Consider the following 13,485-nt stretch of genomic DNA (forward strand, 5'->3'; position numbering starts at 1 on the left):
TTCCTCACTCCACCCCATTCCATGTGTGGCCTCTAGAGTCAGAGAAGAGAATGAAATTCAGAAGAAATGGAAACTCTGTCCCGTCTTGGGGTCAATGGGGCTGAGTCCAGTCCTGAGGCCCAAGCCCAGGACAGAGCTGAACACACACTGCTCGAGGAAGCCGGCAGGTGCAGGCAGAGCTGGATGTGGCCACTAAGGACCTGAGTTCTTCAGTGGCTGGGAACCCTCCCCCAGGAAGGCTGGACATCATCACTTGAACACATGTCACCGAGGAGTAAAAATAGGGACATTGCAAATACCAAAGCAAGAGCGCATTTATTCCAACAAATGCAAATCCAGGTCCTGTCTCCCACGGAGTCCTTGTGGGAGGGCAGCCCACAGATGTGTTCTGCTGGTGAGCTGGTTATGCTGAGTAAATTAACTGCAGAGATGCGGGCCATAGGCTGCCCCATCCCTTGGGGTAAATTGTGCCTGCTCCTCCCAAACCATCTCAGAGTCTGAGTTTATGGGCAGCCGGTGGCCCCGTGTGAACCGCTGGCTGTGCAAGCATCATGCCACTGGGTCCAAGCACCTGCAGCCGTGGTACAAGCTACTACCCGAGGGCTTCTGTCATGCCCTCTTTCCATCCTGCAGATGGTTTTGGGGGTAGTGTTTAGTGGCTCAAGGGTCATCTTAAAAAGCACTGGGCCACTGATACAACACAGGCACCAGCAGTCAGAATGTGCTCCGGACTCTCCAAGCAACCCAGTCATCCGGGTGGGTACTGGCCAGGGCTGAGCCCAGCTTGCCCCTCAATGCCTGCCTCCCGGCATCTAATTGTTCTTCAGCTGAAAGGTGACCTGATAAACTTTGATGGGATATTTGAGAAGCTCCTGGGCTTTGGTGGCCGACAGACCGATGGAGACCTATGGGTTGGAATCATGCCTTTGACTGGTGTTACTTGAACTGCATTTTGGTTTCTGCATGTGTAAGCTGGGACTCGTCACACCCATCTCACTGGGTTGTGGGAATCTGTGAAGTGATGGGTGTAGAGCACATAGCTGTCCCTGTCCCCTTCACGCCCTGAAGTTACTGGAATGCACCCCGTCCTTCTTGTCTCCATAAATCTCTGCCCCATCTGTCTGTACTCCTCTGCCTCCCTTTTGTTCTTTTCTGCTGGCTCTGGATTATTTTTCTACTCTCCCCTTTTGGTTGTCTCCCCTAGCACCCCAACAATCCTTCTAGGCTTTCCTCTTCTCCTAAGCTCTCACCCCCAGCCGCTTGCTATTGTCTTCCCCTGAAGCTGGACCCCGTGGTGTATGCGTGGGCAGGCTTTTACCTCTAGGATGTGGCAGCTTCCTTTCCTTCTTCAGGCTGGCATGCAGACAGACTTAGTCCCTGTCATGCCCAGAGGGACACAGGACCTCTCAGCAGGACCCCTCTACCCTGTCTCCCCCTGCCTGCAGGCCGGCACTACCTGCACCCACACTCAGCCACGCTCATCCCTTCGTAGTGGTACTTGAGGGTGGGGACCCCCATGTCATCCTTGTAGAGGATGGAGATGGGGCTCAGTTTGGTGGGCACGCAGCAGGCCTTGCCCACTTTCATGGGGAACTTGAGATGCACCAGGGTCTGCACAATGGCGTGCTTCGTGGGGGTCACGTCATCAGCCAGGGGGAAGAAGCAGCCCCCTTTACATTCGTACGCATCATACTCCTTGGGTGCAATGATCCAGCTGTCCCAGCCGATGTCCTCAAAGTTCACCCTCAGGGAGGTCTTCTGACAGTGGTTGTTGGCCCCGGCACTTCTCTTCCGTCTGGCTAAAGATGACCCTGTGGCCTTGTGACCTTCCCCATCCTCATCCTTGTTGTCCCCTGCTTCTGCTGGACCATTCTTGGACAACTTCTTGAGCACACTCTCCTGTTCATGGCCAATCATCTCCCTGAGCTCCAGCCTGGTCTCTTTGGTCCCATTGCTGCGGTCATTGGAGAAGACGACAAAGAAGGGCAGGTTTTTGGGGCCTGGGGGGACACTGATATCCAGCTTGTCACAGCCCTTCCTGTGACTCTCCACAGTCACTTCCAGTTTATTCTTGCTCTTGGTGGAGTCTGCTCTGACCCACCGCTTCACAGCACTGGAGACCTCAAAGGTCTCCCAGCCCTCATCCCGAATGTCCTGGGACACCAGGAATGTCTTGGTTCCTGTAGAAGCATCCCAGGCATCTGCTCCATCCAGAACATCATAAATGGCCATGTTGCCTTTCAACTCATGTGAAGAATCTCCGTGGTTTTGACAGGAGGCATAGAGTCGGAGCTCGGCCCTGGTGATCTGCTCATGCCTGGGAATGGAGATGTTGAAGAGCAAGATGTGCTTCTGGAAGGGAAAGTCTTCCGTGGCAGCAAGAGAGACAGCATCTGAAATGCAGGCACACAGTCAGCGATGGGCATCTTTCATCACACCAAAACAGACTCATGGCTCGTGTCAAAGGGCACCCAAGATGACATTGACCGATTCTACCAAACCTTTATTGGGTTTCACCTAAGCCCTTAATGTAGAAGAGAATTTTCAAAGTTACATTTAGGATCTTCCAAAGAAAACCAGAGGCAGGAGAGGCCTTGCATTGGAGTTCATGGGTCCAACTCTTTAGTAAGCATCTAGTCAGTGCCCAGCCTTGCACTACTAGCTTTGCCTTCTATATTTCACTTTGCTTTTCTCACTAACCCTGCAAGGGTCTAATTATTATTCCACTTTTACAGATGTGGAGACTGGTATTTAGAATGTTTAACTGCCAAGCGAACACATCCTGTAAAGCTCTTCACTTTAAAAAAAAAAAAAAAAAGAACAAATAACATAGCAAAGCACATTGTCAGCCTCAGAGTGCAGATCCTGAGTGTATAATGTTAAAGGAGACACCCTGGGAGGGGGCGGTGAATTTCCAACATCAAGACAATGTTAAAAATCTCAGCGTTTAAATAGTATAGAAATCATTCAGAATTGTAATTTCTGAGCAAAGTTGAAGTGGATTTTTTTATGTTTGAGGAAAAAAGAAAACATATTAGCCTCCACTGCTGTGTTATGGTAGGCAAAAACAGGGCTTGCCTTTTAGCTACACAATGGTGTCCGTTTCCAACCTCTCCTGGCTGATGCACAGCCATCAGGACACCTCTATTATGCCGTGGCTCAGTCACAAACATGAGACCACAGCATGCTGCGGTGATATCCAGTGGTGTCTGACAGGCCAAAGTGCTAATCCAGACCTTGCCCTTTCCTAGGCTTGTGACCTTGGAGGAGTCCCGCGTCTCTCTGGGCCTCCGTTTCTTCATCTGTAGAATGGGCTCATCCTACCTGCCTTCCAAGGTTGGTGTGAGGCTTCCACAAGAGGGCACATGGAACTTACGGACACAGTCCCTGCCTCACAGCTGATAATCAATCTTTTGCCTCCTTCCCAGACCCTCCTTCCCAACACGCGTTCCCCCCTCAAAGCATGTAGCCCCTCACCCAATGTGGATGTGCCATTCTAGCTCCTGCAGAACGTATGTGAAGAGCGAACGGGCTCTATGAGCATCAATGCCCTACCGTGCTCTTATTGTGGCATGCTTTGAAGATGGCTGTGGAACCACATCACACATCTAGAAAACAAACACCCTCCCTACCTGAGCTGCACGTGGACCATCTGTAAATGGAAGCATACCTGCCCTCCACAGGAGTGCTGGCCACAGGCAGGGGTGGGATCGAGTCAGAACACTCATTTTGGGGGCATGGACAATGCTGGGCGGGGGAGGGGATGGTAACAGAGATGGCTCCAAATGCTGGACTCCCAGATTCTGGGATTTGGTGATGAGATTCAGCCGAAGAAGCTCAGCCTTCTCCTAAAGCGCAGGTTACAGGCACGTCCCATGGGGACGGTGAGGTGCTGGCAGCATCTGGGTGACCCGCACATTGTAGTTTTTAAAATGAAGCCAGTATTTTAAAAATCAGGCAAGTTCACATGAAATCTAGATTATTCTTCTTCTTTGGGGCAATCAGAAAACGCAGCACTGCTGGGCATGTATCATGACTCTCACGTCCTTTAGACTGGGCATGAGCTCTGCAGGCGGGCACGTCTGGCCTACCATGGTCCTGGGCAAGGCCTGTTAGGGGTCGGCAGGGGTCAAGTCCTGGAGGAGAGAGGCCGCATGTGCCTGGCTGTTCGGAGAAACAGCAGAGGCAGGAAAAGCCTGAGCTTTGTAGGCAGGTGGGGCCTGGGTCAGAATGCAGCTGCTGAACCACTGTGTGACCCGGGTAAGTTCCCTCAGCATCTGCAAGCCTTGGCTTCCTTCCCTGCTCACAAGATCATCTCACCTATGTCACGGCCATTAGTGGGCACAAGCCCTAAGTCGATGTTTGTTATCTTCCAGTCCTATTAAAGCAGGCAAATCATTTTGTATTTAGAAAATAAGAAAGCTGTCCTCTGATGTTTCTCTCACAAAAATTGATCAGACTTGTAGATACTTTTTGGTGGGAGAGAAATAGCCATTCTTTCAGAGTTAAAAAAGACACCACTTGGGTAAGGCTAAGTAAATTGTCTGTTTCAAAGTAGGAAGGGGGCCATAAAGGAAGGGGAAGAGGAGAAGGGATGGAAGAAAGGGAGCTGGCATTCGGGGGCACCTAATGTGTTAAACGTGGCACCGGGCCCAGGGAGGGAGAACCTTCCACAGCAGAGCTGTCCAGTAGGACTTTCTGCAGCGATGGACGGGACCCGTTTCACACTCGGCACTGTCCTATAAGGTAGCCATTAGCCACACATGACCATTGAGCTCTTGCATTGAAGACAGTGAACTAAGTTATTAATTTTATTTCATTTTAATTTATTTAAATAGAAACGCAAAGAGCCTCGTGGGTCCAGTGGCCACCGTACTGGGCAGTGCAGCCGTGACCCCTGAGTCCCCCCCGGGGTGCCCTGGTGGAGCCGACTCTACCTTCCACGCTGAAGCTGCGCACGATGTTGGATGCGGGGGTGGTCGACTTGTCGGTGGTGTATCTGTTGTACAGGTCGATCATGTACTGCGGTGGCTCCGCTCGGGTTTTGTCCTGGGAAGGGACCCCGCTCAGGTTGAGGCTGCGCAGGAAATCCACCTTCATGTTCTCCAGAAACATCCTCAGGTCGAAGGTGCCTCCCTCCCGCTCGCCTCCGGGCCCCCCTAGCAAGCGGTGGGCGTCTCCCCCCGCGGGCGCGCGCCCCCGGCTCTCCAGCGGCTTCCCCTGCGCGGAGCAGGCCAGCAGGGAGAGCACGGGCAGGGCCACCCATAGCGCCCCGCAGCACATCTTGGGACGGCGCTGTCGCCCTGGACAGGAGACTGCGGGCGGCCGCCGGGGGTGTTAGCGGGCGCGGGGAGGAGCCCAAAAGGAGCGCGCCCGCATTTTCTTGCCTCTGCACGGAACCACCGGCCGGCTCACAGGCTCTCAGCCGCAGTCCCCGGGGTGGCCTCCGCGCGCTCTTATCTGGCCCTCGATGCTGCGCTCCCACCTCTTATCTAAGTGAGCTCTCCGTTAATGAAGGCTCTATAAACATCTGACAAACACGCAGGGCTTGTGGGAAGCCCACGGCCTGCTGCAGAGAATCTGAACTTCTCCGTGGGGTTATCGCCCCCCTAATTAGGATCCTCTCTCATTTCCTTGCCAGCTCCGTTCAGAAGAATCTAGAGACAGGGTGACCCAGGCTCCATCTCCGGGGCCACAGAAACAATTCGGGAAACAGAGAAGACCAAAAAGTCCTCCAAATATAGAAACAACACAAAACTCCCAGAAGACTTCCACAAGAGAAGTGGTGGGTGGGGTGGATGGCCGAGCGGGGTGCCCCAGGGTCAGTGGGAGGCGGGCTCCCTACGGAGCACATGTGTGCCTGTGTGTGTGTCTGGAGAGCCCGGTGTCCGCGTTGTCGTCTGTCAAGTGAGATCCCTGAACATTAGGGATCAGGGAGGATGGAGGCTTTGGACCTCTGAGAGGAGGGTTCAAACCCTGGCTCCCTCATATACCACTCACTAGTGTCACATCACCTCTACGACCCTGGGGTCCAGAAAAGAATTGTGAGGAATCTAAGATGATTCTATGCTAAACATCATGGCACCATCTGTTGGGTGGCCACATTCTGGCTGTTACTTCCCTGTGCTTCCCCGGCCTGCCCTCCGGGGACACCACACCCACCCTGAGACCTGTTGCCCAAGCCCCAGAAGCGCTCTGTGCCTGGGCTTGGGGGGCTCCTTGCTCATGTCAATTGGGCCACACTCGTCAGCCAGCAGAAGTGTGCAGTCTGGGGACAGGAAAGGAGGCAGGGAAGCCCTGAGACCAGCATATGCCCAGGAGATGTCCCCCTGGCCCCAGGAGGCCAAGGTCCCAGGGTCTGTGTAATTGAAAGAGCATCGTGCCCACACGAAGGCTCTGTTCATTTCCATTATGTGTGGCATTGACCAAGGTAAGGAATGGGGATAGTTAACAATCTTGGGGGCCTATACTGAGGGGTATTTGAACACGAAATTTTTCCATGCTGGCAGGACTCCTGGGGAGAGGTAGCACTGAGCTGAGTAGCTTCAGGAAGACGTAGGAGGGGCCTCGGCAGGCCAGCTGGCGGAGGTCAGAGATCCCAGTGTGTGCCCAGTGTTCTTCCCACCCCTAATGGGGGCAGGGTGAAACCAAGAGCCTCAGAGTTGCCGGGCCTGAACAGAACTTGCTGTCCCCATCCTCTGGGGACACTGTCAAAGGAGGGTGGACGGGAAGGGGTGCAGCTTCAGAAGTGCTGCTCTCGAGAGGGGGCAGGAAGCACGCTGGGCGTTGAGCCAGCTCAGTGCAAGAACTCCCTGGGGCGGGGAAAGGATGACGGGGTATGGAGCCTGAAAATGGAGCTGCAGCAAAGAAGGCCTGGGAGGAGCTGGGAAGTGAGCCAGGCGTCCCCCATGGTGCTCCAGTTCCTGGAGGTAGCCCAGAATCAGGTCCCATTCAAGAGGCGGAGCCAAAGGACACATGGGTGTGGCCTGAATGTGGGTCAGGGGAGCGTAAGGGGCTGCTACCTGATGTTTTCTTAAAAGCATGGTAGGTTTTATTTTCTGATTATCCCAGTAGTACGTAGTGCAGATAATTGAGGGAATGCAAAACATGAAGAAGGAAATAAAAATAACCAAATATCTCCCCGACCAGTGATGCCCACAGTTAATATTTTGAAATAGAGGATATGCAGCTCCACAATCCTCTATCTACAACCCTTTTGGCAAGGAGTGTTTTGAGATTCTGAGATTTTCAGATTTTGGTAATTCGGTATGGCACATATACCGTACTATCCCAATGGGGTTGGAGATAATACCTTATAACCAAATACATTAACATTTCTGCAGTGACACAAATAGAAACACACATATCCATTCAGATCAAGTTTTGCCAGGAAAAGAGTTAAAAGGAGCTTCAGGTTTTCTGATAGTTTTGGATTTGGGATCTCAAATAAAAGACTGTGGACGTGTTTACATATGGGGTCACCACATGTGCCCATGGAGGTTGCACATGAGCCCTGCCTGGAGGCACTGGTCACATAGACCGTAATGTGGATGATGCCCCCAGAGCGGTGCAAAGCAACATGGCTGTGTATTTCTGGAATGCTCTGCCCAACAGACTCAGGGTATCAATATATCCATATGTCGTTTGTTGTTTTTAACTAATTGTATCAGGCCTCCTGATCCATGTTATCAGGAAGTCTGATCCATTGCCTACATTGTCCAAGTGTGCTATAGGTTTATTTAGTTCAAATGAGGTGGAGGTAGATGGTATCAGTCCAGCCTCTTAATGCCAGAAGTGGTTGGGGAGAAAGGGCTCCTAGCAGGTCCCAGCTGCTGTGGCTTCTCAATGACACCTGGTTTTGTTGTTGGGGGTGGGTCCCACACATCTAAGACCTGCTTGAGCACAGCTGCTGGGATGCCCTGGCTGGTTCAAGTTTCTGCCCAGATCTCCGTGATGTCCTCTTTTGGGCACCAAGATAACAGACTTCTCAAGCACACTCCCCGGCTTACCATTTTTCAGAAGGCAGGTGGCTGGGGTGAGAGAAGAAGCTGTCCATGGCCACATTCTGATCCCATTCTGCTCTCACACAGATCTCTAGGTTCTTGTAGGGAGCCTGGGTCACCAGCTCCGACTCCCACTTTCCTCAAGGTGGTGTGAATTCAGAGACCTTGTTACCTTTTTGTACAAATGAGCCTTGGTCCAGCTGGACAGATCCCCCTAACTCTGTGCCTTAGGGAACAAGGTTTGGGTCTCATTCTGTCTTTCCCAACAGATGCAGGGATCCTCATGCAAAAGGACCCCCTCCCTCTCCTGCCACCAGTCAGGCCTCAGGCTGCCTTAACTGAACCACAAAAGATAATATTTACCCTTCTTTTCCCAGTTTTCTCCTCCCCCAAATAGGGTACCATATGGCCCAGCAATTCCACTTTTGTGTATATACCCAAAAGAATGGAAAGCAAGGTCTCGAAGAGATATTTGTACGCCTACGTTCATTCATAGCAGCATTATTCACAATAGCCAAAAGGGTTGAAGCAATCCTAGTGTTCCCTGGTGGAGGAATGGATAAAGAAAACGTGGTACACACATATGATGGAATATTATTCAGCCTTAAAAAGGAAGGGAATTCTGGCACATGCCACAATGTGGATGAAACTTTAAGACATGCCGAAGGAAGCAAGCCAGTCACAAAAGGACAAATGTTGCCTGACTGCACTCACAGCCAAATGCATAGAGACAGAAAGTAGCATGGTGGTTGCCAGGGGCTGGGTGGAGGGGCACTGGGACGTTATTGACTATTGGGTACGGAGTTCCAGTTTTGCAAGATGAAAAGGGTTCTGAGGAGGGATGGTGCTGTTGGTTACATAATAATGTGAATGTACCAAATACCACGCAGCTGCCAATGGTAAATTTTAGGATATGTATCTTTTGCCACAATTTGAAAAAGGAATTTAAAAAAGTATATCATTTAGAGTTCCTTTTCTTGTAGACTACAGACTGTTAAACGAAACAGGTTTAAACAACATGGATTACAGCTAACGAAAGCTGCAAAGTCCAGGGAAGCTTTGACTTAGCACAGTCTGGTCTAGAGTCTAGGCAAAGTTGTAATAATGTTAGAGCTGCCTTCCACTGTGTGGTCTTCACCCTCTGCCTCTCTGTTTTGGCAAGTTGACAGCAACAGGTCTGCATCCTGGGGAGGAGGGAAAAAGGAGGGGAAGGGAGAAAAAGCCCAACTGGAAGTCCCAGTTAGTCTCTTGGTGGCTTCTTGGTCCTGATTGGGTCATCTGCCCATGCCTTAGCCAATCATTGCGAACGAGGGGAATCTAATGCCCTGATTGGCTTAGGTGGGGGTGATGCTGCTGGCAGCAAGGAATGAAAGATTGAAATAATTCCCCCAGAGGGGGTTAGATCTGGTCACCAGAAGCCGCTACTAAAGGATGGTACAAGTATCTTCACATGCCATGAAAATTTTTCAAAAATTCACTTTTTTAAAAATGTTTACTTATTTATTTTGAGAGGTGGGGGAGGGGCAGAGAGAGAATCCCAAGTAAGCTCCATGCTGTCAGTCCCACCAACTGTGAAATCATGACCTGAGCTGAAATCAAGAGTCAGACCCTTACTTGGCTGAGCCACCACATATTTCATTTTTAATGACTGAAGACTATTCAATGGTATGGACATATCCTAATGTATCCAATAGTCTCCAACTGTAGGACAATTGGGCTATTTATTATGATAATGTTGCAAGGCACTCTGGTATAGTCTACATTTTATCTTCAGGAGCTTCATCGGAAGAGGGATGTCCAAATCAAAGTGTAGGCAAACGTCTTCAAAGCTCTGGGTAAACATCGCAAGTTGCTTTCCTGAAATGCTCTTTCAATATTCACTTACATTAGCAGAGCCTAGGAGTACCTGTCTTACCACCTCTCAGCGGTAGTTTTTTCTAGTCTTTAGTAATTTGATGAACAAAAAAAAATGTGAATTTGCTTTGCTAGCTGCGCCGGACTATATTTTCTCCATGTTTTGATGAGCCACCCCACAGGGTCTGGACGTTAGTCTTCTGGAAGGCTTCTGGAAGGTACAGGGGTAGCTGCCTCTTACCCACAGATGGTCCAGGGCCCATGCTTGGGAATCCTACTTGGTACCACTCTGTGTGTTCAGGGAGAGGGCCGGAGGGATCCACAGATGCTGGGTGCTCCTCAGGAACACTGCGTACCTTTAGCACAGAGCCTGGCACATGGTTAGTGCTCAAGAAATACTCATTATTGCTCTTGTCTGTACAAGGTCTGATCTTTCTATCGCTGTGTCTATTTCCCCTGCCTTCTGTTCCTCTGCCCCTGCCTTCTGCAGAGCCCCTGACTTAGATGTGCTTTCAGTTTGGGATGCCTCATACTCACTCCCCCGCTGCCCTCCACCTGGGCCCAGTCCCTCCTGCCTTTCAGTGCTTGCCCAGGACCCCTCCACCACACAGCCTTTGTGTTCTGAGTGACACCATTCAGACATCTGGAACCACCCGACAACCACTATGAAGGGCCCTAGGACCACTGTCTGCTGTTGGCTTGCGCTGGCACATCCTTCCTGCAATCTGACATGTCCAGAGAGCTGGCCCTGTGTTCATGGTGGATCTGAGGCCTTCCCTGGGCAGGCCTCTACGCTCATGCTGCACTTGTCATGAACACCTCGGGGTACTCCAGGCAGTGTGTTGGTCAGGCTGGCTCTGCCCTGGTGGCTGCTGACCCAGCCTTGCCCCTCTGTCTGGACTTGATGGCCAGATAGTTTGGCATTACTATGATATGGTGATTTTTTTAATTTTTAATTTTTTTTATGTTTTTATTTTATTTTTGAAAGAGAGAGACACAGAGTATGAGTGGGGAAGGGGCAGAGAGAGAGGGAGACATAGAATCTGAAGCAGGTTTCAGGCTCTGAGCTGTCAGCACAGAGCCTGACCTTGGGCTCGATCTCACTGACCTTGAGATCATGATCTAAACTGAAGTCGGATGCTTAACTGACTGAGCCACCCAGGGCCCCCTGTGCTATGGTGATTTTTAACTAAAGCCTCTGTAGTACCATTTCTCCTGAAACTTATGAATTACAGAAATTGAGTCATCCCATGCAGTTGCTACAGGAGAAGCACAATTTAATTAACAAGAGAGGCATATCTGACTCATCCATTTATTCCAAGGATCGCTGAAGCTCATCCTTCCAGCAGACAGACTTCAGCCTTCATTTATGGAGGTAGGAGAGGATCTGCCTAAATTTTTATGATAACAGCTGCCTCCTGGGGGTCAGGAACCCCTTTGTCCCAGGAGGCATGGCAGGAGGACACTTATCTCTCTGTGAGCTTCTCCGACTCCAACGTTTACCCACACGTGGCTCAGAAGAATGAAAACTGGACCCACCTTAAGGCTGTAAGGAGAGAGAACGAGCCATGCAGAGCAAAGCCTAGGTCCCTTCCCAGCTCTGCGCCCAGCCTCAGTGACGCCCTACTCCCATTTGGCACACGGTAAGTACTTCCAATGCGAGCAACTTGTCTCAGGACTGCATCCAGCTGGGCAGCACATTTAGTAGAACAGTTGTTCCTAAGGTGTGGTTCCTGGCCCTGAAGCAGCAGCACCTGAAAACTGGTTAGAAATGCAAAATTTTGGGGGCGCCTGGGCGGCTCAGTTGGCTAAGCGTCCGACTTCGGCTCGGGTCATGATCTCACAGTCTGTGAATTCGAGCCCCACGATGGGCTCTGTGCTGACAGCTCAGGGCCTGGAGCCTGCTTCGGATTCTGTGTCTCCCTCTCTCTCTGCCCCTCCCCTGCTCATGCTCTTTCTCTCTCTGTCTCAAAAATAAATAAAAACATTAAAAAAAAAAGAAAGAAATGCAAAATTTTGGCCTGAGTCAGCAGCTCTAGAGGCAAGGCCCAGCAACCTGGTCAAGTCCTCTGTGTGATTCTAATGCACATTCAGGTCTGCACATTGGTTTTGATAAGAGAATTCATACAAGCCTTCCAAGAGATAAAGTATGTGTATACTTTATACATACTCGTACGGTATTTGGCACACAGTAGGTGCCAAATAATTGAATAAACAGGTGCATTCCTCTGCTCACCCCCTACTCATACAGACAAGACTGCTGGGGGAGACGGAGGAATTTAGAATGGGATTAGAAATAAAAGAGGTAGGAAAAGTACTGCAAAGCTTGAGTGAGCATCATTTTCACTGAGAGTAGAAAAGAGAAAGGGAATAAAAAATCTCAGGGGCACCAGTTTATCAGTGAAGGATTTTATATTTGCAGCTTCTGGGAACAGGAAAGAGCCTTGAACAGCCAGGGCTGGCAAGCTGGGCCTGCCCTCCTGGTCTTCCCACCAGAATCTGGTCCAGGCCCTAAACGCACTTTGCACCAGCTGGTACCTGTGATGTCTTTATGCCACCAGCCAATCTAGCTCTTCCATCCCAGCAGAGCCAACTGTATTCCTTTCCCCCTGGAGCCCCCTCCTCACCCCTCCCACCCTCACCCCAGACCTCTGCAGGCTCCTCCAGCATGGCCCTACATCCATCCTGGCCCCAGAAGGAGCATCAGTTGTAGGTTACAGCTTGCGTGGCATTTTATGAGTGACTCAGACATACAGAGGCACCTATCAGAAGGCCTCGGGCAAGACACTGGGTAGCATCTGGACTCAGTTTCCCCACGTGTCAGCGAAAAGAAAAAAGATAACATCAGAGGTTTTCCAAAGTTTCCCCTCCACCTTAAAGTCTCTAGCTCTCCGTTTTACTGTCTATATTTGTCACACGAATTAATATATGAGGCCCTACCCTTCCAGAGGATATAAACATTCAGGAATAGGGCTCTGCAGGCCACCACACTGCCGCCTCCAAGCTGATACAGAGGCGGTTGGGTGACCTCAGGGACCCACGCACATCTTGGCTGTGTCCTGGAGCCTTTTGCCTTTGTGACAATGTGATGTTGATATTTGGCTTTTGAGAGGGACAAAAAAAGTTGTTTCATCCGTACATTTCTTTCTATACCTTGCTCTCCTACAAGGTCACTCAGTGCCATTGGGAAAACCCTAATAGGCTTGCAGTGGGGGCCACTGTCGCAGAAGCTGGGGATCAGCACCAGCCACAGAGGCCTTGAATCAGGCATCCTTGAGCATCAAAGCTGACATGGCCTGTGGTCTTGGTAAGACACTGGGGCGGGGCATATTATTACCCCATCCTGAGCCTGTGTTTCTGTGGCAACAATTGGGTAATCCACTTGCAAGTTTGCTAGGAGGCTAAACAAGATGCTGTGTCGAAACCTCATGGTGCTTTACAAATGTGAGCAGTCACTGATGACACCCGTTCCTTCCAGCGCACTCCGCAGTCACCACCGCCAGGGGACAGCCATCCTGGCACAAGCACAGAGGCTCTGCACGACCGGACCCAGGGGTCATCTTCCCAGCCTGCTCCCCGTCCTTGGAAACCAGAAATGAAGGCCCCGAGACTCAGATCCCCCAGACAC

The 13,485-nt window shown here is 50.8% G+C and overlaps 1 protein-coding gene across 1 annotated transcript; it reads right to left on the bottom strand.

Moving 5' to 3' along the window:
- Positions 1-296: 296 nt before the first annotated feature.
- Positions 297-5,510, bottom strand: GDF2 (growth differentiation factor 2). The gene is made up of 2 exons (XM_019444854.2): positions 4,938-5,510; positions 297-2,393 (listed from the first exon to the last, which is right to left on the bottom strand). Exons 1-2 carry the CDS (start codon positions 5,281-5,283, stop codon positions 1,453-1,455), a joined length of 1,287 nt encoding a protein of 428 aa, XP_019300399.1. The 5' UTR covers positions 5,284-5,510; the 3' UTR covers positions 297-1,452.
- Positions 5,511-13,485: the final 7,975 nt, after the last annotated feature.

Source organism: Panthera pardus, unplaced genomic scaffold (genome assembly GCF_024362965.1).
Source record: "Panthera pardus isolate Hobbes unplaced genomic scaffold, ASM2436296v1 HiC_scaffold_22, whole genome shotgun sequence".
In the NCBI taxonomy this organism is placed as follows: Eukaryota; Metazoa; Chordata; class Mammalia; order Carnivora; family Felidae; genus Panthera; species Panthera pardus.

Bases quoted from the DNA above. Each gene is read 5' to 3' on its own strand.
- GDF2 (XM_019444854.2), bottom strand. From the start codon at position 5,283: ATGTGCTGCGGGGCGCTATGGGTGGCCCTGCCCGTGCTCTCCCTGCTG. The intron at 2,394-4,937 runs GTAGAGTCGGCT...CCTGCATTTCAG, and splicing joins GCGCAGCTTCAGCGTGGAAG to ATGCTGTCTCTCTTGCTGCC.